Source organism: Echeneis naucrates, chromosome 22, assembly GCF_900963305.1.
Source record: "Echeneis naucrates chromosome 22, fEcheNa1.1, whole genome shotgun sequence".
Taxonomy (NCBI): Eukaryota; Metazoa; Chordata; class Actinopteri; order Carangiformes; family Echeneidae; genus Echeneis; species Echeneis naucrates.
This window is the reverse complement of record NC_042532.1, coordinates 15,911,432-15,936,050: the sequence shown is the minus strand read 5'-3', so window position 1 is coordinate 15,936,050 and position 24,619 is coordinate 15,911,432. Positions and strand designations below refer to the sequence as shown.

At 40.6% G+C, this 24,619-nt stretch overlaps 2 protein-coding genes across 3 annotated transcripts in view; both read right to left on the bottom strand.

The window, feature by feature from the left end:
• stard9 (StAR-related lipid transfer (START) domain containing 9) overlaps positions 1-12,598 on the bottom strand; it is a 38,084-nt gene extending 25,486 nt beyond the window's left edge. For both annotated transcript variants that reach the window (XM_029494108.1, XM_029494109.1), the window contains exons 1-3: positions 12,377-12,598; positions 9,767-9,836; positions 7,456-7,572 (exon numbers count right to left, since the gene is read on the bottom strand). In XM_029494108.1, coding sequence (XP_029349968.1) covers positions 7,456-7,572; positions 9,767-9,836; positions 12,377-12,423 — 234 coding nt within the window. In that variant the 5' untranslated portion in view covers positions 12,424-12,598. The remainder of the gene's footprint in view (positions 1-7,455; positions 7,573-9,766; positions 9,837-12,376) is intronic.
• A 1,074-nt stretch (positions 12,599-13,672) lies between these two features.
• cdan1 (codanin 1) lies at positions 13,673-24,207 on the bottom strand. The gene is made up of 28 exons (XM_029493540.1): positions 24,094-24,207; positions 22,897-23,603; positions 22,610-22,807; positions 22,077-22,267; positions 21,737-21,853; positions 21,554-21,632; positions 21,276-21,396; positions 20,941-21,050; positions 20,733-20,822; positions 20,529-20,604; positions 20,177-20,382; positions 19,779-19,911; positions 19,464-19,607; positions 19,154-19,320; positions 18,937-19,018; positions 18,689-18,778; positions 18,550-18,604; positions 18,245-18,381; positions 18,062-18,165; positions 17,533-17,682; positions 17,337-17,400; positions 17,125-17,203; positions 16,037-16,260; positions 15,693-15,800; positions 15,526-15,589; positions 15,138-15,349; positions 14,763-14,870; positions 13,673-14,648 (listed from the first exon to the last, which is right to left on the bottom strand). Exons 1-28 carry the CDS (start codon positions 24,169-24,171, stop codon positions 14,526-14,528), a joined length of 4,017 nt encoding a protein of 1,338 aa, XP_029349400.1. The 5' UTR covers positions 24,172-24,207; the 3' UTR covers positions 13,673-14,525.
• Positions 24,208-24,619: the final 412 nt, after the last annotated feature.

Genomic DNA, 24,619 nt, shown 5'->3' with positions numbered 1-24,619 from the left:
TTGCTTGTAAAATGTATAAATCAGACTGCCATCTTCAAATGTCAAATTTATACCAAACCACAGTGCAAAACCAAAAGGTTTTCAGTTGACTATCAAAGAAAATGTCTAAATATTCGTAGATAAGAAGCTGAAACCTGTGAAAATTAAAATTTAAATAAAATAAAAATTAATTGGTTTACACTTCCTGTGGAGCAACAATTTAAATTATCTACTAATCTTCTCAACACAAGTTCATTTTCTGACTATAGAAGTACAACTATGGTAAAAATGTTAACTTTCCTTTGTTCCTCAATCCTACGGGCACAGACACAGTTAATGAACAGAAAACGTGTGATTGATGTATCACCAAAGTAAATTAACAAGCTAGAATATTAAACATTCTCTGCTTCCAGCCTCTCAAATGTGAGGAATTGTTGCTATTCAGTTTTATACAATTAGAAAATCTATGAAAACCACTAACTTGTTTATGACAGTTTGCAGAGCAAACTAAAAAGAACTATACAGATGAAACAACTGGAAGCTACCAAAACCCAGCAGCCACCTTTCATTTTAAAGTATTTCTCGATAGCCTTGCCAACAATCTGCAGACAGCAGACACGTGCTGCTAGTAAAAGTGCTACTATGACATATGCCTGACTCAGTGACTTTATAAATCATCCCTCAAGCACTTACAACAAACTGGATAGAAATATGCATTACACAACATACATTTGTAGCCATTAACTGTGAACATATATAGTAGTGTGTGCAAAGCTTGATGCAAAAATAAAAACACCACCAAAGCAGAATCTATTGATTTTGTTTTATGTCCCTAAATATATTAAGAAAGAGAGCACCTTAAGTTACTGTTGCCCAATAAATAGTGTCATGGCTGCAAATGTCAAAGTGTGCAATTTACTGGAGTCCAGACCACCAACTGCTGCCCCCTGCGTCTTGGCTCAATGGAGGCTAAAATGTGGAGACAAAAAGCAGCGCCACCCCTGTCTTGTCCTCATCCCTCTGTGTGAAAACAGACACACACACCCTCCACCCTCAAACAGAGAGAACCAACACAGCTCTTGTTAAAGTTGACCCTCTTAAATTCACTCCATGGGGGCTCGGACAGGGCTGCGGGTCCATCCAGGCTTAGCACAAAGAGCAGGAACTTCACATTAACCATCCCTTCTTTCTTTGAACTTGTCTCTCTTTAACTCTGCACAATACTCCTATTGTTTTCTCTTTCAGGTATTTTGCCTATTTGCCTTATTAAAAGTTTAAAAAACACTGGCCTCTGGACAAAACCACATTGCATAACCTTATTTAAACTTCTTTTGAGAACTGTGTTTGTGTTTGTCTAAACAGCCAACAGTAAAACAATCCTGTTCATGCCATCACTGTCACATCAAATTATGTCAGATAATGGTAATTCGTCTTGTTGTACTCTGGCTGCTTAAATGGACACAATGTCCCAGCCTACTTTCCGAGTTTGCAGCAGCCTGCAGCACTGGGAGGTATTTTTAGGTTAACAAAGCAGGTGAGGCAAGAGAAAGGATTGGAATGGAAATATACTCCAGAAATCAAGAAAGAAAAGAGAAAGGCTGGAGATAAAGTGGGCGGGCAAGAGCCAAAGCAAATGTGGATACTGATTGGCCACCTCAAAACATACACAGGGGAAAGACTAAACACTTCGATTAGCAGGAAGGCTGTAGCAAAAGGATGGCTGTTTTGTGTGTGTGTGTGTGTACGTGTGTTTGTTTGTGTGTCTGAGCAGCTCAGCAACTGAGAGGAAGCTGCATGCACTGCAAGTACAAAAGCAGTAGAATTTTCTTTCCTCTCTCCAAAACAAATGCAAAAACAGTTTAACAATGAAAGAGGAAAAGCAGACTGTAGTTGCCATTCTTGTGCAGGGAATGCAGGTAAGAGTCATTGGGTTCAGATTCAGGGAGTAGGGAAGGAAGACCAAAACAAGGTCTAGGGTGAGTGGCAAAAGTCTCCAGATCGTGTAGAAAAGGGAGGTCTGATTGAGCTAGGATTCCTGACCTCAATACTTGCCAGTTGAACTACAATCACATATATTTCACTCCATCTCTGCAATATAACATATATAAAATAAAGCAGAAAGCATTGTCCAGAAAGAGGTGTCACCGTAAAATTGCTTCTGGTACAATTTGTAGTACCCCCCCCCCCCCACTCGATCCCAAGGAGCAGGAATGCATGTTATCACTCACGCCAAGATTCAAATTTCCAGAAAAGCAACGTCAGGGGCGGTAAAGACTGCAACATAGACTTAAGACAGCTTCTAAATACATATCAGCGCATGAAATGTATGACAGCTACATTCCCACATAGACAGACTGTGTTGTAAAAATCTACTTTGACAACAAATCTCAAAAGCAAAGTTGAAATGTAGCTCTAACTAAGAAGGACCAGGCATAAATGAGGTCTCCTGAAAGAACCAACTGGGGTTTCATGCCAGGGATCTGGACCATGATAAAAACTGTGTTCTGTATTTGTTTTGAAACATGGGAAACACTTCTCTGGACCGCGTTATTTAACACATTAAAAATAGTGGAGGGCAGCAGTGAAGTGTTAAGAAATTTTGCAAAATGACGGCAGTCATCCGAGAGAAAAAACACAGTGATAAAGACTGGCTGACAAGAGTGAAAACGTAATGCCTCTGTAATGACTTAAGTCCTGTAATCAAAGGCTGTGTAAAATGCCAGTTGCTCTTCTGGTTTTATGTGGTCTGCGCTACACTAAAAACTGGAGCAGTACTTATGTGTGTATAAGATGTTGTCAAGGGTGATGGCAAAAGACCAGCCAAGCAAATCCACATGTAAAGACTTCATATTCTCATTGCTTTTGCCAGGTTTGACGCAACCAGGAGGAGTGAGATTATTTTTTCCTCTGCTCTCACTAGTAGGGAAGTTCTGAGGACAACGCAAAGACACAATGCTGGATGCAAAGAAATAAGTACCAAAAGGAGATGCCACTTTTTGCCAGTTGGTCAAATAAGGATCATAAATTCATATGAAACAATTTCCCTCGCTTATTCCGTCTGTCAAGGAGTGGACAGCTGCAGCAGAGGCGTGGGTGACTTGGTTACCGCCCCAAGCTTTCCAAATGTGTTACACAAACACAACAGCTGGGCCCTGAGAAAAATTAAGTGCCTTTTTGCTGAGGCACTGGTAAAAATAATGCCACTAGAGATCCTTGTCCTGACTTCCTGCAAAGAAACTAAGTTGGAGAATCAGAAGAGAAAAGAGGGAGATGTGTGTGGAGTCGACAACAGTGAGGACACAGACAGGCAGACAGAATCACTTGCAACGAAAATACAGAGAGGAAGCTGTTTGGCCGAGTTCAACAATGCTCCAGTTTGTCACACTTGGACAGAATTTATAGGTCAAATTAGCATGGACGGCCCGAGAGGCTGCGAGAGAGAGAGACAAACAGATACACTGGTCTTCATTACTGAAGTCTCGTGATACATGGGAATGAGGATCAGTGGGGAAAATAAAAAAAAAAATAAAAGAGGTGCAGGGGACAAGGAAGTGGAAAACAAATGAGGGCAAGGGGGACTCTGGCAGCCCATCCTCCCCCCCCCCAAACATATACTGAGAAACTGTCACTGGGGCAAAGGAAAGGCTTCAAACAAATAAATAAAACTATATCTGAGGGAGGTTTGGGGGTTTTCTGCTCCTCCCCCAAACCTCGTTAAAGAGACCAGAGCAGAACATTGTTGCGCTAGACGGCATGTTGCACTCTTTATTGCAGGCTGGAAATGACTTCTCCAGCCTTCAGACTGATGGGAGCCTTGTGTGATATTCATGGCCTCCAGTGGTACAGTATAGACTCCTTCAGAAGGAAACAAGCTGCTGCATTATTACGACAGTTTGATGTATGAGCTCGACAGCTATTCTTGATAAATTTTCAGACTCAGTACCTTTAGGACACTCTTGTGTTATCATTTATTTTAGGTTACTGACATACGGGTCTGTCTTCATTGTCAGCTGACAGTAACACATCTGCCAAGGCTTCTTTGGCAGCAGGAAGGATGATGAAGGGGAAAAAAGCCTGTCAATAAATTTTTAGAAATGTTACAATGTTGACAACTTCCAGATCTGCAGCAAAACAGCAGGTGGATTAATATAAATAATGAAAATGATTATCTGTTGCAATGCAGGAAAAATGCCTATTGTAGATATGGAATGGAAATTTTTTTAGATGGCTTTTCTTGGGTCTGATTTGGGCTCATCTGTAATCTGAAGCAAAACCTGAGCGTGTCATTTAACAGTGACATGCTCAGATTTCACTACTTAAGTGAAGAGGAGAAACCTGCACCATTCATCTCTCCAACCACTTTGTGTCTTTCTTGTAAAAACTCCTGTCATCCCCTTGCGTCACGGATAGAAATTTCGCCTTATATTGAAACATAAAATCACAGGTGTGCTTCCTCTGTACATATGGTCTAGGTCTCATGTTTCTTAGTTGACCATATGTGGCGTCCTATTTGTAGTTAACTTGAAGCAGGCTGTACAGGACTTTTGGCTCTGGGTCCAGCCATGTGTTGAGGAGGCGTAAAAGCTCACATGGAGGAGTCTTCGTATACACAGAGAAACTATTCTTCCTTTGGTCTCTGGCACCACTGACACACAGACCTAGAAACACTGCAAACAATTGAATCACGCAGTGCTTCGACAGAGGCACAGAGAGGCGGGGGAAGAAGACGAGGAGGAGGAGGAGGAGGAGGAGGAGGAGGAGAAGGAGAGGGGAAAAATCCCAGCAAGGCAACTCCATTTGGCAATAAAAACAGCATTGTGCTCTGAGTTGAATCCTCAGCAGTGACATCTTTGCACTGAAATTTAACTGTAAAAAAACTTACTTAGTGAGGCAGATGCGAGTTTGGCATGCATGAGTTGGGGGCTGCAGAGGCACAGGACAGACTCTCTTTGCATTTGCTATCAGTCTAGCCTAAGTCTAATTCTCTGTTTTTTACTCCTTTTCCCTACTTTCCTCTCCCTTGGTTCTTACTGTCAGAGGCAATAAAGAAGCTGAAGTTTGCTTTATTAAAAAGTGGGAGAAGCTATTTATTGGTTCAATATCTATATCCAAAACAAGGGCAGCATTGAGACAAATGGTCCCAGTTCACTTATGCATTAACTCAACAGCTGTTCCCCATTATGGATTATGGTTCTCTCCCAAACTCCTACTTCTCCTCACCTGGTAGAGACTTTTTCTTCAACTCTACTCAAGAGACCTTTTTTTTTTTTACTCAGAGATATAGCTTAAAAATTGACCATGCCATCCTGCAAAAAAAAAAAAAAACAAACATTTTTTTTCCTCTTGTGGGGAGCCCTCAACAAGAAAAATAAAACCTCATCTGCTCCCCAACAGTGTTATTTCTGAATTCCCTCTGTGTTGCACAAGGGAAAGGAACCCCACATGTATCTGGTATAAACTGACAGTGATGCATGGACAGAAGACAGTGCAGAGTGGTACTGGAGAGGGTGGTAGAGGGGTTGGGAAGCCATTCTCTAAGGGGTGCTGGGTGTGGTTAGAAACTCCTGCACTGGATTGGTTGGATAGATAAGATCCAGTTTCCCCTGGTCTCAGTCTCATGGGGACTAGAGAGTAAAATGAATTCAGAGCAAGTTCCTCTTCCTGTTATGAAAAACATGTTAAGATGTATTTTTAAAGTTGAAACCTTGGGAAACTCCAGTGCTGGCACAAGCTGCATCAACTCATTAGGCCAGAAAATATGGTTAGAGATTTAATAAGAGCAACTACTTAAATAAAAAATAATGGTAATTCTGAGTCAAATGAGGCAGCGCAACAGGAAAATTGTTGGAGAGGTTTAGTTGTGGATAAAAACTTTGCACACTCAACCTACCGCTTAGGCTCTTCACTGTACTACCGTAAAAAGCTATTTGTCTGCTGAAGCAGTTAAAGTAACTGTTAAATAACCAATCCGCCTGACACTGTGCTCCATTAATCTGCCTGTAACAGTAACAAAGTCTCTTCTACTTTTTTCAGACTCTTTAAGTTTCTTCAGAGCCAACGAAGAAATAACTGCCCTGTGCTTAATTCAAATATTTTCAGCTGTGATGTGATCAGTAAATGTCTGGCGTCAACATCCAGCAGTTTCGTTGTTAAAAAGACAATTCTTTGGTTTCTCGTGCAGGAAAAGAGGTCAGATTTAATACTCAGCAGCTCTGTCCACGGGTGTCCTTTCGCCCACCCCAGGTCAACAGAGGAATGTCTTGTGGCAACCAGGCCACTGTGACTAGACCCGACCCAATTCTGCTGAGGAAAGAGGCGGCCATTGCCGGGGGGGGAGGATCTGTGCAGAGAGAGGAAGCAGTGCAGTGTTGTCTGCTGCTCAGTGCAGTGTGGAAGCTGTCATTACAGCCCCATCTTTCTTAAAAAACATAGATCTGCAGCTTAGACAAGAAAAGTGACAAACGGGAGGAGTTTACCCAATTGACACAGGAAGAAAAAGTGGACCAATTCCATCTAATGTGCTGAAGAACGAATATACCATAGAAATACAAATTGATAACAACGCCGTCTATATAAAGACAGAATAGGTTTTGGAGAGATTTCCTGTAGTGGAAGCAGCAGGCAGGCACTTCCTCTTGATTCTGAGCCTTTCTCAGGTTCCAGCAACACTCTCCAATCAAAACAACACAAAGATATTTTATCACCCAATCACAGCCATGACATGAAAAGTGAACTGACTGTAATTATGCTGTATCTGAGGGAGAGAGACTTCTGGGTAACAGACAGAGCTGATATGAAATCCCAGAGTGGCCATCTGTGTAAAAACATACAACACAACAAACGTCCCTCTTGTTCCTCTAACTCTTCTTGGTACAGAGATAACGTTTGGCCTGTGTCAATTTGTGGACAGCATGCACATGGTCCCCACCCACAACTGGGCATATAACATGGCACAAAAGGGAAAAAATCTTAAGGCACTTCTGGCCAAATGATTACATGCCAAACCAGATCCTCCTACAACAGTTAGAGTAAAAACTATTGACTCAATTCACTTCATGTAATAATGACTGTATATGTACGCTACCAGTCAAAAATTTGGATACGCTTTCCTATTCATTTGAATGAGAAACCTTTGACTGGTAGTGTATAAGTGAGAAGATTGTATACACAGTAGCCGCAAGCTTGATTCGTGCACACAACATGAATGAAAATTAATGTTAAAGCTTGAGCTTTGGATGTAAACTCATATGTTGTAGCATACTGTGAAAGGATGTATAAGTTGTTATTTGGACTACCACACACCCCGTAGCACGCAAACAGGAAAATTACAGGAACATTTGTAATAGCAGTAGCAGTTCACTGAGCAAGGATTAAGAGGAAAAAGAATTAATTACAACACCATTTTTTCATTTTTAGCATAAGGTCAACGAGCAGTCACTGTTGTTAATATAAACAGTTAAGGAGTTAGGTCATTACCTCCTCCTGCGAGGCATAGTGAGGTTCTGCTGGATCCACCGACCAATAGCAGTAGTCAAAACAAAACTCCAGAAGCTTCTCTCTGGAATCTACAGCACCGTCTGCTCGTCCGTCCAGCTTCAGGGAGGAAAAAAATAAATAAATTACTTTTTGACCTATTTATTTGATCTGAATTTAACTGAGTCACTCAGAAGCAATGTGAACAGAATAGAAAAAATAATCCAATCCTAGTTTTACATTAGTTTACTTTTACTTCATAAAGTGCTTCATCTTATTCACACACTGCCTACATAGGGAAATGTATCTATGCTGTTAATAACATGAGAGGTGGTGTTTTTAAAATGCCAGGCATTAAATATTTTGTTTTTAAAGGACTCCTAGGATGTGAAATTCGCAAGCAAGCTATTTCGTTTCATTAACATTGCATTCATTCCTCCTCCTAGTCCTTTGTTCGCCTCAGTGCATTAACTCTAAACACCTTTGTGCTTACTGTGAGTGAATCCTGAACTGAGGGAAAACAGCACAGCAGGATTTGAACTTGCACTTGAACAGTGCGGCGTCTCAGTTTTTCTTCTAAATCACTGCAGTCAACACGGAGAATCATCTCAGGTCAGACCTGCTCAGTGTATTTCAGATCTTTTTGGAGATCAAGGGTTGTAAATCTCTTCAGTCGCTCCAAACTATTTGTATTTTTGCTGCTCTGAATCTCAGTATCTTGAGGTAAATGTCAGGTGAGTAAGTGACACCAATGGCTTATCTATAAAGGACATCTACTGCTATGACTGGTGGCTGACCTTCATAATATACTGATGTTGGTGTTTTAAGCAAGTTAACAGGTTGTCTTTAGTTTAGTCTTTGTTATCATCTATCATGATCATTTATGTTAAGATTTTCTATATTTACTTAACTGTATTAGCCAAGTTATGTCAGCTGATTTTCAACCCTTTCTTTTTTTTAGAAATTCAATGAAAACTTGCAAAAAATTACCCTTAAATAAGAGCTGAAACAATTATTTGATCAGTCTGACATCTTTATCTTTGGTCTGGAGCACTGACTATTAATCCATGGGTACCAATTTGTACACAGCAATTTCCTCGCCTGAGAGAGTGATTGTTTAACCCCTGAGCACTTTTATGAAATTCAACAATGGCCTTGAAGAGTGAGGGATCAGCCAAAAGCAACAGCAGTGACGAAGCATAGGGAAATCTCCTGGCTAACAGAGGTTCCACCACTGACAAACAAAGTCAGGGAGAATTAACTTGATTATACATAAAAGACAACCGTTCTTTTCCAAGTTTTCAATTTAGTTTGGTCGGCTTATATGCATTTACAGCTCGCATCACTTGCTCTTTTAGAGATTTCTGTTTATTGCCCTGTAAAATTCAAGCTTTTTCTGTCTCAAATCCTCCAAAATTGTCCTACTTTCCATAAATAATTGTCCCCACGAGACACCCAACATCCTTGAGAGTCTTAATTCTTTTCCATGGCAGAGAGGAGCCATATGTGGTGCGTCTCCGTCACATCATTTGTAACAGATTCTCTCCTCCCCCGCCATCTTCCCTCTATCAGTCTGCATGTAAATCCTAACCAAAAAGGTTTGTGAGTGCCAATCTGAAAAACAATGCAAGTCATATACATGTGGGAAGGTTTAAGTCTAATGTGACTGGTGAGATAATTTCTTTTACTGTTTTCTTTGCATCACTTGTATGATCTTAAATGGGGCTCCTGCAAGCTGTGCCACTTAAAAGCTCGATCAGCTAAATAACAGCTAATGAAAACATATGCCTGAATGAAAAACAGTGTGTAGCATGTTCCACAGTGGAACTGTGGAGACAGCACCAGACTGTCTCCTGGCGATGGAGCTCCACCAATCAAACAAGTCTACCAGGCCATCTGACACAGCAGGTTGGTAACTTGGTCAAAGTATCAGCTTACAAGACTTTAAAGCTCATGTAATTATTTCCAAATGTGAAAAAAAAAACCTCCCTTAAAACACTCATTTCTAATATTTCAGTCAACACGTAGCAGAAAACTCCTCTTTCTGTGAGTGGGTCAAGACTGCATATGTTTGCAGGAATGATCTCTGAATCTGTGTGTGTCAGAGTGTATGTGTGACGACCTCAACACATATAATAAACAATTATGACATGAAGCAGGAAAAGGCTGCCCCAAAACTGTAAACATCCTGTTACTGTGATAGACACCCTCTGAACACTTTTGCCCCATTTACCCATTCAGAGAGCAGCACCAAAAGACTCCCAAACACAATCAGTATTAGGGGTTTAGTGTTTTTGTATGGAGAAATACTCACCTTCACATTTTGGATCCTCACAACCTTATCTTCCACCTGAACTGCAAGTTTTCCACCATCTGCGGCTTCCCTGTGGGATTCAATGGGATTAGCGTCAACTTCTGTCAATTGAGGAAAACATTAACTCAAGTTTCCAACCGAGGAAATCAGATCTATGGTGCCATATCAGTGTTGATGAGCGTTTCTTATTCTAAATGCAAACCTAACAGAGATTCAACAGTGGTTTCCCTTCGGATTCAGACACTCCATTATCACCATACAGTCTTTTTTAAATTGGTTTTAAATCCTCTTGTGGTGTTCTTGATGTAATTGAGAGGGCGTCCAGATAAATCTAGGCTAACTCGACTTGAAGAGAGCCCATCACATGACAGTTACAACAATGAATCTTTGTGTGCGTGTGTACGTGATGCATGAAATTGCTACTCAAGAGTTGTGCGTCCCACTGACCAGTTTCTGATTCAAGTGAAAACAGGCCCTCACTTTCTGCCGAGACTTTCCCCCGGTGAGGTGGCCTAGGCTGTTTTCACTTTTGAGAATACACAAGTTATGTGTGTATAACTGGGACCAGCATGTGTGCTCGTGTGTGTATGAGAGGGAAACAAGGTCAGCTCATCTGTGTGTGCTTGAGCAGCTGGACCAAGCACATCTGATGCAACACATGCAGAGCTAAAGGCAATCACAACAAGGGGCTAGTAGAATTTCAGTCTCCAGGAGTGATGGTAATGACACTCCTTCTCTGTGGTGGCTTAGAGCCAGACGGGGAGGCTGTTGTAATCGTTGCCTTCCCCTGAGCTTCACCACGTGGGATTCATTTTGCCGACCCCACTGCTAGTGACCCAACCCAAAACCATGGCTCATGGCCTGGGTGGTAAATCTTCAACTTGAGAAAAAAACATGTTTGATAGAAACTTAGGATGAAGAAACACACACAACTGGGCTAACATGTTTCTTGCACATGTGAGAGGCTGACTCCATACTGCTGAAGGCGGGGGCTAATGAATTCTCTTAGTCAACTTAAACAAAGAGCAACACACTTCTGTGCCCATCAAAAAGAGGAATGTAGCTTACCAGGCTACAGGCTTTAATGTTATCTCTGTCACACAGCACGCCCTCATTCAAATATACAAGTAAGGAAATACATCTTTGAGTTAACAAAAAGTAATGAAAGGGGGCACTATGGGTGTCAGTGCCAGAAATCAGGAAGGACAGATTTGCATGACAGTGAACATTGTATATAAGAAATTCTTTTGTTATGCAAAGAACCAGGAAGACTGGTTGAAAGAATCATTGTCTAGCCCCTCATAGCTTGAATAATGCTTTGTTATAGTACTGTAGTGGCCTTTGGATTAAGAGCAATTCAGCAGGAGTTCAGTGTAATTCAACGTACAATTAAAGAACTTATATGCACACCATGGCCATGGAGACCTATTATTCAACATGCTATAGCAGTCTTCCTGTTAATGTAAAGGGAAGGTCCAGAGGAGCACAGCAACTTTACAACATCCTTGTGTTACTTTGCTACCTCAACATTAAATTCAACAGCATTGTAAAGTGAGGGGAAAGTTTTGTGTTTATATAATTGGCTCTTACTAAATGAAGAGAATAGCCTCAGGTAATATGAGCAAAAAGCTGTTACGCACGTACAGATGATTATACAGTCCAAACAAAAGATTTAACTAAAATAACGCTGGAGAATATTTCCATTTGATCCGCAGTCCAGAAATAGCCATAAATAAATCTTGAGTTTCAGTCTTTGTCAGCATCATATATTGAGTGGAAGGGGAAAATATGATACTGTCAGAATGAAATAAGATGACTTATAACTATACAAAATATTTACCAACGCCCAGGTTGACATTTTTAAATTGCTAGTTTGGCTCATACAACACCTCAAGAAATATAGTTTAGTTTACTGTCTCACAAGTGAAAAGCTGCAGCTTTGCACATATTGTGTCCGGGAAACATTTGGTATTCACACCAGAAGCATGACTCCAATTATCCTAATAGTATGTCCTCTGATAATTGGTGATTTTCCATTACTTCTGCACAAGCTTATCAGGTTATTCAAAACATTAACTCTCATTTGTGCAGTAATAGATACGGGAGGGGAGAGGGGCCAGTAAAGGTGTTCTGAATGCATCACAATTTCTAATTATCAATCCAATTACCCTGATGGATTTAGTGTGCAGCCTGATACTTTAATCCTCATTCAGCACCAAACTCACACACACACACACACACACACACACACACACACGTGTGCTTCACCAACAACACTACTGACAGCCACAGATGTCATTATTCACCATGTGCACCACTTCTTTCCTTCACATCTATAGTTAGCATGCTTGGTTAGTTAGCCTTTAGCTTTTTTTTTCCCCCTAGCAAACAAAAAAAAAAAAAAGTGAACACAAAAGGTAACATGAGAGCCATTATGTTATGTGTTTAACTAGCAAAATTCCCCTGGCTAGCAACAGTGGCAGAAGACAACACTTGAGCCATGAAGTTAGAAATGGAGGAAAGTGAGCTAAAGCGGCTGTCAGTGTCTCTTCAGCCGTTTAATGGACGTCATGTGGAGCAGAAGTTAGTTAGCTAACGTTAAAAACTCACCTTGCGTTTGGAGGACGGACCCGAATGGCAACTTTAACATTTGCCATGATGAAGATTTATTATTGTTGTTGTATTGTTATTATTATTATTACTATTATTATTCACAACTCGGCGGCTGGATGAGTCTGCTGTGAAATAATATTCCCCGTGTGAGCATGTCGGCTCTTTCTGCTTGTCAGTCCCGGCAAAGTTGAGGCTGCCGCCGGAGAAATCATCCTCCGCACCGCGCGTCTCCTCCACAAGTCCCAGCCGAAGACGGGAACTTCCTGCCCGGCTGAGGGCGGAGGAGGAGGAGGGCTGGCCCCGGTTCCTCCCACTACACTCACATTCAAACCTCTTTTTTACATGTCTGTTATTATTTAAATCCTCCTCTCTGAAGTATTTAACGGCGGATTTAACCTCATTTTGGCGAGCAGTAAGTAGTATTATTTCTATAGTATAGTATAGCATAACAAAGTAAAGTATAGGAACATAGTGAAGTATTTTATAGTAGTGTATACTATTGCAAACTATAGTGGAGTATAGTACAGTATAGTCTTGCAAAGTATAGTGGGGCATATCACAGCATATAGCCCAGTGTAATATTTCATAGAAGAAGTATTTTATAGTATAGCATAATATAGCACAGTATTGTAAGCTATAGTGTAGTAACACAGCATAGAAAAGCAAAGTAATGTAAGGTGTAGAATAACAAAACAAGCAAGTGAAGAATAAATGAGAACAAACTGTCACGATTGCAAAACTTTCATTATAAATGGAAACTTCTTTCAAGTCAGTTAAAATTATTTAAAAAAAAAAGTAATTTTTTTTTAGCATACTTACTCAAAATTGTGGGATAAAAGCTTAAAAGTGGTTAAAAATGTTTTAAATGAAATGGGAGACAGTTTCACTATGCATATATATTGTTTAGTCAAACAATTGGCTTAAAAACGTAACATGTTTAGTTATAATTTTGCCTTCTTATCTCATAACTTTGGCTTTCTTTGTCAAAATTACAAAGGCAAAATGAAAAAAAAAAGGTATAAACAACAAGATTAAATGTTCAGAGAAAGATCGGAAGGTCTGATTTTCATTAATCAAAAACAGGACTGAAAAGTCAAAACTTTTTTCAGTCAAGTTAAAATGCAATGTAAAAATCTATCAATCACAAACTGTGTACTGCTGCTAAAAATTAGTTTTTTAAACACAAAACCAAGCATTTTCTGATGATTGTATGGTACCTTTGATAGTATATTTCTTCTACAAGTGATGAAATGACAACATTCAACAAATACTTAAAACAGAATACATCTTTATTATATTTTCAACATTGTGGCAACATAAAAATATTACATTTTAAAAGCAGCAGCGAATACAGCGCTCATTTAACATGAACAAAAATAATCACAAATGCCATCTTGCATCCATGAAATAAACATGCAATTCACTAGTTGTGGCGGTCGAAGGCAGTGTGTGAAAGTGCTGTACTAGAAGACATTTATCTTCTCCTGTTGGTCTAAAAACTAACAGAAGAAATTTCATTTTCATTCCATGTGTAGAAGCTGTCAGACACAATTCTTTTTAAACCTGGTTTGTCTGGTTGAATATGTCAGAATTAAAAATAACCAGAATTTGACATACATTTTAATAAGCTGATGACACCACGTGACAGCAAAGTTACTCAGTTTACCTTCTCAGCTGCAAAAAATTTAAAAAGGTTCAACTTGGGGACTCTCCTCCTGTCTTTGCTAATACTCTGCTTTGGTCTTGATTGTTTGAAGTGCTTGATCCTAGAATCTCCCTTCAGATACAATTGTATATACGGGTTTGGTTATGTAATGCTTCCATGGATCTCAGGAAAGAGATGATGTGGTCCCTAGCTACAACCAACTGACTGGCAGGATTTTCTGGTTCTAACCATCACCCAAGCAAAAGAGCAGAGGGAATCGTGAAAGGCAGGTGAAGAACAAAAGTCTGAAGCCTGCAAAGTCTGTGCAGAGGGTTGACAGGTGGAACAGCTTTGGTACGTGGTACACAAACTGCAACTGGAAAAATGGTCAGCAACATCAAGTCACCCGAAACATCTTCCCCTTAATGACACACTGCGGTGATCAGACAAAAAAAAAAAAAAAAAAAAAAGGTCATGGATGATTTCACAGCATTATCGTTGTCACGTAGTGCCCTCTACTGTATGATGTGAGATCTGCAGCCTGTCCATGTGACTTGATAACTCAGCCAGGGGCAAGGTGGGCTTAATACTCTGTGACTGCAGCTGAAATTTCTCTATCAGCTCCTGAAATGAGACAGAAGTTACAGAACAAAGTGAGCTGCAAAGAGTCACACGGGTCAAATCATGAGTTAGAGGAAAAACTTCTTGAAGAAAATGATAAATGCAGTGAACCCTCACCGCTGGCAAGGCCAAGCTTGTCAGCTTCTTCCAATGAGATATGACCTCTTCCTCACCCAGGGTTCCTCTATCAACCAGCTTTCTAATCAGGAACACATAGTTGTTCCACTAAAAATACAAAATAATTCTTTAAGACATATAAAATTAAAAAGGTAAAATTCAGTTACCATTAACGTGTCCAAACCTTTTATAAAGAGTGCAAAATAGCTGTGAAAAGCCTTTATTTTCAGTTACAACCAAGAGGTGCAAGTGTTTAACTCAACTGAAAATGAATGAAATGGAATTTGTACATCTGTATCTATAGTTATATATAGCATTTTAATATAAAGGTAGAAGTAGCTGTAGGGGCTTTGTTAACAGCAGTAGTTGAAATACCTCAGTGTCGCTCGCCTTCAGCACTGCAGCAACAGTGAGTGGGGTGAAGAGCAAGTGGAGGGGGGCAGCAGCACAGCAGTCTCGCTCCCACAGTTCAGCAAGCTGCTCCAGCACCAATCTGACAGGAAGCTCTGACCCTGAACTGGGACCCACAATAACCTCACCATCCCCACTGCACCCCGACAGACACAGTACTGGCAGCTCTGCAGACACTGAGCACAAGAGCAGTCAAATAATAAAGCACATCGGCAAGAACAGTTAATTTAAATAACAAATAAGTCTTCATGAAGCTGTAGTACTCAGGGGAATTAACCACTTTGCATTTGAACACGTGTCAACAGGCTCTTTTCCTAATTAACCACTTTTCATGATAAGTTTGGACTCTTACCCAGTTTACATGCCAGTAGGACAGTAGAGTTCAGAAGCATCTGCTCTGACACCACAGTTAAAAACTAAGGGAGGAAATACAAACAACAACAGTGTGAGCATTACTTGGAGGAAAAACTGTAAATCAAACACAAGTGTTTCTCTGTTGAACTAGTGTGTCTTGTGTACCTTCCTGCAGGCTAATGTGTCTCCCACTCTCTGTAGCAGTGTTTGAAGCTGAAAGCCAGTTGGCAGCTCCTCATCAGTCCTGGGGCCCACAGCGATGCTCAACAACTCCTATATTAAAACAAAACATTCAAGAAAAAAAACGTATCAAAAAATCTTAGAATTTTACCTAACTGGAAAGGACAAGAACATTTTTGCATTGTAAGAACTCATTAATTAATTTGAATGGCCCATCAGTTGTGGTAGTTACAGAGAAGTCTTAAATGAAGCACTGATGAATAAAAATCAAAACAGCAACGCCACAATATATTAATGATATGCTAAAATATCACCTTATGCAAACATACCTTTATCTCTATGAGGACGTCTGAGGGTAGTGAAGAGCTGTGTTTGCAGTGTGGAGGGCAGGAAGTCATTCTCTCACTTCCTGGTTTTTTCTTGGGAGTAGTTGACTCCTGGGTGGCCAACCTGACCACAGCCCGCTCCACATCACCCAAGTCTGGAGCCCCCGGGCTACCGAGAGTCTTTATGACCCGATCGTATCTGCTCTTCCACTCTCGTCTAATGAGTGCTGATGATGGGAAATTAGTGAGATTTTACGCGGAAGTCCTTGGGAAATGTTACTGGTTTCTTTCTTTTGTAATAAATCAGCTTAAGTGATGTTTTCATGTACAATCAGTTCATACTGTCCCTTTATACAACTGCTGCCCACCAGTCAGATTTAATAATAGTAATGTTATTCCATACCAAAGTACACTAGCACCTATAAAAACTCAACAAGAGTTCATTTTAGTCATCTGATGTGAGAGCCCTCCAACTTCAAGTTCTTTAACGGACAGCTCTTGTGTTACACTACACATCAAGTATCCTTATATGGTTTTACTGAGAAGAGGAATGTAAGTCACTTTTACACAGGCCTTTTTTTTTTAAAGTCAACTTTGTTAAAAAATTCTGCGTTCCTTGTTATCAGTCCCAGCAAGCCAGAAGAATCACTGCCCCTGTGGTCTGATAGATAATGAGTCCAAAATAACACACACACCAAAAAAACAAAAACCAATTGTATCGAGTTGCTTCTTGCCATCAGCAGGAAATCAGGACTGAGAGAAAAAGAAGTTGGATCAGTACCTCCCTACAGAGTTTCTTCACATTAATAATTCATAATACTGATCATTTCAGAGTGCCTGTCTTCAAATTATAAGCCACATTTTTTAAAAGACATAACAAAAAAACATAGACAAGTCACATCTCAAGCAAACTTCCTACTGAAAGTCACATTGAAAGTAATGATTTTAAAAAGGCAGATTCAACTAAGGTGAGTGGGGAAAAAGAAAATGTTGGAAAATAACTGTAATCAATGTAGAGTGTATCTTTTTCTAATTATATCTGTTCAATAGGGAATAAATCTGCAAAAGTGCAGGTGTGCATAACTAGCTACCTGTAATGTTGGTGGAGAGCCAGCTGCAGGCTTTTTCTGTTGCAAGACGTTTGGTGATGTTTACAGATGTGGTCAGGACCTGCAGAGAGGTATTGAGTCAAGCACATGGAAACCAACAAACAAGTTTTTAGCGTGTTAAATGTGTAAACAGTCTTTTTTGTTTTTTTGTTGTTTTTTTTTTTTTGCTTTTTTTTTACACATGGTGAACCTACAGCAGGCGATGTCTCATCAGGGAGCAGAATTCTTATGGCTTCAGGACTCTTCTCACAGCAAAATCTACATATCATATAAAATAATGATTACCATAAAGATCACTCCATAGAAAGAAAAAAACTAAAACATTAATAACTAATGAATTGCACATCAAGACAGTTTTCAGATAGTTTGCAAAAAAAAATGCTGCTGTACCTTGTGGCTCTTGCTATGGCCTCTAATCCTGCATCACACAGCTGAGCACAGATGGAGTCATTCAGTTTTGAAGGATTTGAGTTTGGCAACTCCAGGCCATCCCTGAGCATCTTCTCTCCTCTATCCACCAACTCACTTACTAATGTAGCCCTGTTGGAAAATCCTAAAATAAACAGGAGCATACCCACCTCTGCAAACACATAAAATGTTAATGAAAGACTTCACCTTTTATGAAAATAATTTTTTTTGTTTTAGATAAGCTGGGTGGTGAAATTGCATTAGCCACCACCTAAGTGTTGGTAACTCGGGACTGTTAACAGTTTCTTGCTTCTTAGGGAGGCAACCAACCAAAGTTTGCAGGCTGATTGCCTGCTACTCTGAAAATCCTTTTCAATTCTAAGAAGTAATTTAGTGGAAGGCTGGTCAAAGTTAAAAAAAGAAAAACTGTGCAAGATACAGGTGATTTAGAAATTTATGACTTGGAAATCGATATGCTCAGGCACAACCACCCCAGAGATGTGAAACTAACTTCATATGCTTAACGCCATTGGATCCAATTCTCTCAGCGACAAACTCCACAGTGCGACGGAGTGACGGAGGCTGGTTGTGAAAGAAAGCTTGCTCGAGGTCCATCTGTCACATGAGAGTTATGGGTTTATATGCTTGCATGGAGGTTAATTGTTGATGGTATTTTTTATTTCTATTTACCCACCTGTAGTTTCTGCTGCGACCTGTTGGCAGTTGGCATATCCCTGAGCTCAGCAGAAGTGGGAGTGATCTTGCGGATAATTCCTCCACTTTTGGCTGTGCTTCCAGACACAAAGGCAGCAAGGAGCTTACGAAACTCACCTGGACCAATCAAACAAGGCAAGTGGATGTTAACCCAAGTTCCATTTGTAGTGAATAAATATAACCAAATACAAAGTAAACTCTGTGGTTGGCCTTCTATATTGTGTGGGCAATTGTTAGTGACAACACGAACAAATACACACACAAAAAATGTAAACCCTCACTCACCAAGAAATGGACAACAGGTATAGAGAAGCTGCTGATCCACAAGAGGAATGCAGTCCTGAAAATACCAAGCCAACTCTCAATACAAATGAAAAGAGCATGGGGCATTTTATCCACAAACCCTAATGAATATTTTACTTACAAGTCCTGAACCACTTGTGTTGCTGTCCTCCAGCTTGGCCACCACAGTAAACTCATTAGTAAACAAAAGGTCCTCAGGAATAACAGGGATCTACACAAGTTCAACACAATCTTTTCAATTATTTGTTACTCAAAAGTAATATTATGCAAACACAAGCTCATTGATTTTTTAATTAAAATCAATCAAATTATTCTTCTTGGTTTATGCTATATGCAAAAAAAAAAAAGCCTAATCTACATGTTTCTTACCTGGAAAAGCCAACCTAATACAGACACAATCAGCAGCTTGTTCAGGTAACACATTTCTCCACATCTGCCCAACAGCATCCTCCTATTAAAAAAAAAAAGATATATATTGTGTGTCAAACATTAAATACAAAGGAAGTGTCAGTTTGGTTAAGGATTGGAAATACTGTTATAAGATTTGTTTTGGATTTTGAAAAGTTTTCTGATTATTTTTTGTTACCTGTATAGGAGAAGCAGTGTACCTAAGGCAGTCCTGTAGCAGAGCAGTAGAGGACCAATAAAGTCCAGCATTGACAGGAACTCCACAAGCCAAGGGACAGTCAAGATGGTGCGTCTCCTTTTCATACTGTTACTGAGCACAGCACACACATCCAGCACTGGAACACTCTGAAAGCCCAAGAGAGGAAAAATTTTCTCTAATGCAATGGAAAACCTTGCAGAAAACTATTTAATTGGCGAGATAAAACACAGCCTACTAGAGGGTAAGAGAAAATAATCATTACTTATTTGATTGCTTAGTTTTCCCTCACCTTGCTGCGCAGAGCTATAGCAGTCTCCTGAATCTCCCTGGATGGCCTTTCAGACATGTGGTAAGGCAGAAAAGAAATGAAGCCAAGAAACTTAGCTAGGAGACGAGCGAGGAGCAGCACTGAGGTAAACCGCTGCTTCTCATCCTGAGGGGGACAAGTATATAAAAGGTTTATGTAATAAGCAACAGCAGGTCAGCGGGATTCATTTTCTAAATCTAAATCTATCAATGCAATGTAAAAACAAACAAAAACAACAACTTCAGTGACTGAGACTATTATCTTAGTAACATCTTTTGTCTGTCGCTGACATTGTACCTGCTGCTCCATGTCCCCTTCTCCTTCCTCCTCTCCCTCCCCAGTGGAGGCGGGGGGGCTCAGGATGGACACCTCGTCCAGCTGGAGGAGCTGCTGACATAGGCTGTCCTGCAAGTGCTGGTTCAGCTGGCAGCTGGTATACAATATGTACAACAAATTAGATCACAAAAATAAAAGTCGAGGAAAACATTTAATGTGGAGCAAAATTAGAAACAACTTGCCCAGAAAATTGCCTTAGTGCATAATTATTTCTTTTGTATATCCTCCCAGTATTTAAGCCCCTGACCTTTGACATGTGTGGGATAAAAGGCAATAAACCTCATAGATGTCAGTTTTACATTTTCATGATGTAGTTCAATAATTCCACTGGTGGTATATGCTTGGATGTGTTGTCTCACCAGCTGGCTGTCTGTAGGAAGTCTCTGAAGAACTCCTGGTGGCCAGGGAAGGATGGAGGAGGACAGGGACCAACGACTCCATGGGGCTGAATGAGACGCTCCTCCAGACGCTTCAGACGCCCCAAGCTGTCAGCTCCCAGCATGCCAAGTAGGTCAGTGTCAGGGGTATCTCCAGGAGAGTTGTTTACACGGGGCCCCTTACACATCTTTTTAAAAGAAGAGAACAAAAAGTGTAGAACGATGAGGAAAGAAAGATTTGGAAGAAAACTGCTGCATAGTTCTTATTTGTATTCTCATATGTTTAATAGGGTCCATATTATCTTGTCAATGGATATGAGGTGCCACAGTCTACCTGAACAAGCTGCTTCAGGAACAGACGGGCAAAATGTGAATGGTTTCCTGCAGTGGTTAGTTGGCTCATCATTCCTCTAAAAAAAGGATAAAACAATGAAATTCATGGTGCAAAAATAATTATTAGATAAATTGATTAAATGGTAATCTTTTCAAATTAAATTTAGCCAATAAGCTAATAAATATAAGTATTCATTAGACTTGCCTAATCCTGCTTCCTAAAGCAATATCAAAATTCCAGCTGGGTTCCATGTGAAAGTCCTCCCATTCTCGCAGCACCTCATAAAAAATATCTCTGAGAAAAGGAATGCAACTGATGAAGCCAAGGTGTGTTTGTTTACAAAGTCTTTAAGTTTTACAACATATCTCATCAAGGTTATTTTTGCTTGACAAACAAAGAGGCTCTGACGTACCTCTGTTTTTTGAAGGTATGGAAGGCTTTGTCACTTCCGAAGTTGGACCTATTGTCTGTAGCAGGACGGAAAGGGACTGAGTGGATGAAAGTAGAGACTGAGGGGGAAAGCTGGAGAAGAAAAGGAAGTTACATAAATATATCAAACTAACAAATGTAGAAAAGAACAGCTTTAAGTTGCCTCAGGCATTATGAACATCTGCAGTGATTTCAAAATATCATAAACCAACAATGTTCAATATGTACAAATTATTGAGACAAATATTTAACTCTATCCAGCAAAGCTCTAAAAATTAAAAGCTTTTATCATGGTACCATAAAGTACAAGTGTAGTACCTTGGCTGTGCTTCTTTCCTGGGCTTGAGTTAGACGGTCCCTGAGATCTGGAGAGAAAGACGCCACCCGCTCATTCTCTGCCAGAAGGCGCAATGTACACTTGTCCAAATGAGCTACCAAGCTTTTATATTGGAAACGAAAAGACATACAACTTAAGTCAGAGATTTGGTAGAAGAGGAAAGTCACTTTATTGGATGAAAACTGTTAGCTGGAAAATTCATGTTGGTGAATGGGACATAATTGAGATAAATTATAAGACAAAAAATGTATAAACCTACTGAAACTGATTCTCCAGAACCTTCACAGCAAAATACACACAGTTGTGTACTTGTCTTAGATAGCATCCCTCAAGAACATCTGAAAATATGAACAAGTGGTTAAATTCCACCCAAATAAATGCTGGGGGGAAAAAAAGCACAACGGTTGAACATTTTTGGATTATAGTAAAATAAATTACATACCTGAATTTATAGCACACAAACTGCCCTGTCCATCATCATCATGAGTGTGAGTGGACCGAGATGTGAGCAACTGCATTACAAAGAAAAGCTCCAGGAATATGTTTGGTACTAGGTTTTCTGCAAGAAATAAAATAAATAAACAAACAAATAATAATCGACACACTAATTTTCACCGATGGTGATTTTTGAGATTTTCGTATTCGTTGGCATTTTTAATGATTTGTAGACATAGTTTAAATAAGAAATCTTGGTGTATACATGTCTTCAAATACACTGAATGAAATTATTTTTACTGCAATTGCTTTTGATTGGGACAATCATGCCTCCTTGTGGTCTTTACCAGAAATGCAGGTACAATACAGCTCTGCCAAGAGATTAAGTTCCAAGAAGGAGCTGACTTTGGATGGTTCAGGACAAGGTGTCTGCAGTTCAGGTGTAACTTTGGATCCAGTCCTTAGCCCTGACTTGGTAGGGGTGCAAGGGTCCAGAGAAGATGGCTGAGGAGAGCTGACCTGCTGGGCTCGCTTTGTCCTAAAAATGAGAAACTCCTGATAATGAAACTGTGGTGAACAGCATGCGATGCTGTATTGGGAGCAAATACTTAAGGTGTCATTAGTAAAAATTGTAATATATATAGTATGTAGTATAGCATATACATAAAAAATAAAATAAATAAAAAAATCAGTAAACAATTTCACTGGAATTTTTTTTAAGTATTAATTACACAGTCTACAACAAAGAATAAAACAAGGCCTGACCAAGACTATGAATCTAAAGGGAAGAGTGCTTTTGCTTTTAGAACTGACAAGGTCAAATGTATAAACAAGAATAATTGCATCATCTTTTTTTCTATAGGTTAGAAGCTACACTTACTTCTCCTTCCTAAGCAGTTCTCTCTCTTCCTGCAGGCTCAGAGGGCTCACGGTAATTGACCCCTGAGGCACTTCTACTGCTGATGGGGAGCTGGAGGGTTTTGTGAATGGAGTGGAGGTGAAGCAAGTCTTTGGTTTGGAATGCGGCCGCTCTGCACTGACTGGTGTTGGGTTTATTCTTCTAGATGGTTTGGATGCCCTGAAGGAAAATTTAGCCATTAGAGAAATCTGAAATAAACTGTGGCATCCATGTGGAGTATTGTTTAGATGGAAGTTGTGTAAACTCACACAGGTGAAACTGGCGATGACCCCACAGGAGGGAAATCTTCCAAGTTGCTGAAGTTGAGCTGTCCCACAGATGGAGGTGAAACCTGCTCACTTATCTTATTGTATCCTCCTCCTCTACCTGACCTTCTCCCCACACTGTCCCATCGTCCATTATCATCACTGTGATGTCCTCCACGCCCTCCTCCATGTCTACCTTGTCCAGCCATTCCACCACTACTCCTCCTGCGGGCTTTCTGCGATTGGAAGTTGGGACTGTGCTGGAGGTCTGGAGGGGAAACCATGTAGTCCCCTAGGCTGACCCTCTGGCCAAGCCGGCGCTCTGAGCCCGAGGGCCTGGAGGCAGGACTCATTACTGTGGGAAAGGAGGGGCTGCTGAAGGCGCTGACCCCGCTCAGGCAGTGGGAATCTGACTGACCGACAGAACCGCATTCAGTTCCCGGCGACACAGACGTGGCTGGAGAAAAGAGCTGGACCCGGCTGGCACCCCGTGAACCAGCTCCGCCACTGACAGATCTGCAACCTCTCTTGTCACTGAAACTTTGGGTCTGTCCGGCAGGTCTGGGACGGCTGGGGGTCTTGGCTGGTGTGGCAGGGCCATGGGTCAGTGCTTGACTGCTCTGCTCTCTCAGGAAGTTTAAAAGAAAAGGAACAAACTCTTGTTTGTGGACGCTCACTCCAGGTGTACTCAGTGACAGCTTATCAAAACCCTGTCAAAAACAAGCAAAAAAGAGGGGAAATTAAATGTGAAGAAAGCAAGACATATTTAACTATTTTACCACAAATGCTCAATGCTATTTAATCCTTGAGGGACCACCGACAGAGAGTAAATAGGTCAATAAATGTTTTGCTGGAGAGCTGCACGACATTTCTGCAGAAAATAGCCAGTTGGCCTGGCTAACATGTGCTTGCTAACATCTACAAAACTGCACGGCCCTCTTCGGGTAGTAACAATAATACCAATAGAAAACCAAAAAATTTGCATGCAGTCCTTTTTAAACTTAAAATTTCTTCTCGAATGGGAGGAAGCGTCTCGCCTGAAGTCCACATCATCCAGGCTACATTAGCTCGCTAGCTCGGCGGCTAAAAGTTTTGTTTACACTCAGTCGCCGGCGATGTCATCTCGTGAAACCAGCCAAACAAAAGGCAGACGGCTGTCAGGTGCGCCACTCGGGCGGCTCCTGTGTATTTCAGACTTACGTCGAGATTTTTTAGCCAGTCTGTGACCGTATTAAGGTCCACTTTGTTCGACAGGAGACTTTCCAAAAGAGCCGCCATTCCGACTAACGCTGCGCGGCTGCAGCACTGAGATGAGGGGGCGTGGTCAGTTTCTACGCATGCGCGTGTTGCCGGTGACGTATCCCCACCCACGTGTTTGGCTGGCGGAAAGTGATCGCTCTGAGTTTGGTCCTGAGGACAAGTGATGGGAAGTTCACATCTTTTAACCCCTACAGCATGTCTCTGTATGTCTCATTGTTTGCCTGTTGTGTTAATGATGCATGTAGGTGAATTTCCCTCAGAATAAATAAAGTATATATATATATATATATCATATTTGTAATATAGAAATAATATAATGTTGCACTTGTATATGTAAACGAAAAGTACAGATAGAGGTTGTTGATCTACCAGTTGAGCCTTGAGAAGAACAACACAGTAAGAAGATCGCGGGTTCGATTCCCGGCAGGGGCAGCCCTACCTAGCCCCCCTTCCCGACGTATCTTTG

Excerpts from the sequence above, each read along its gene's own strand:
- cdan1 (XM_029493540.1), bottom strand. The coding sequence starts at position 24,171 with ATGGCGGCTCTTTTGGAAAGTCTCCTGTCGAACAAAGTGGACCTTAAT. Across the intron at positions 22,808-22,896 it reads TCATCGCCAGTTTCACCTGT|GGCATCCAAACCATCTAGAA; the intron begins GTGAGTTTACAC and ends ATTTTCCTTCAG. Across the intron at positions 19,912-20,176 it reads TTCCTACAGACAGCCAGCTG|CTGCCAGCTGAACCAGCACT; the intron begins GTGAGACAACAC and ends ATTGTATACCAG.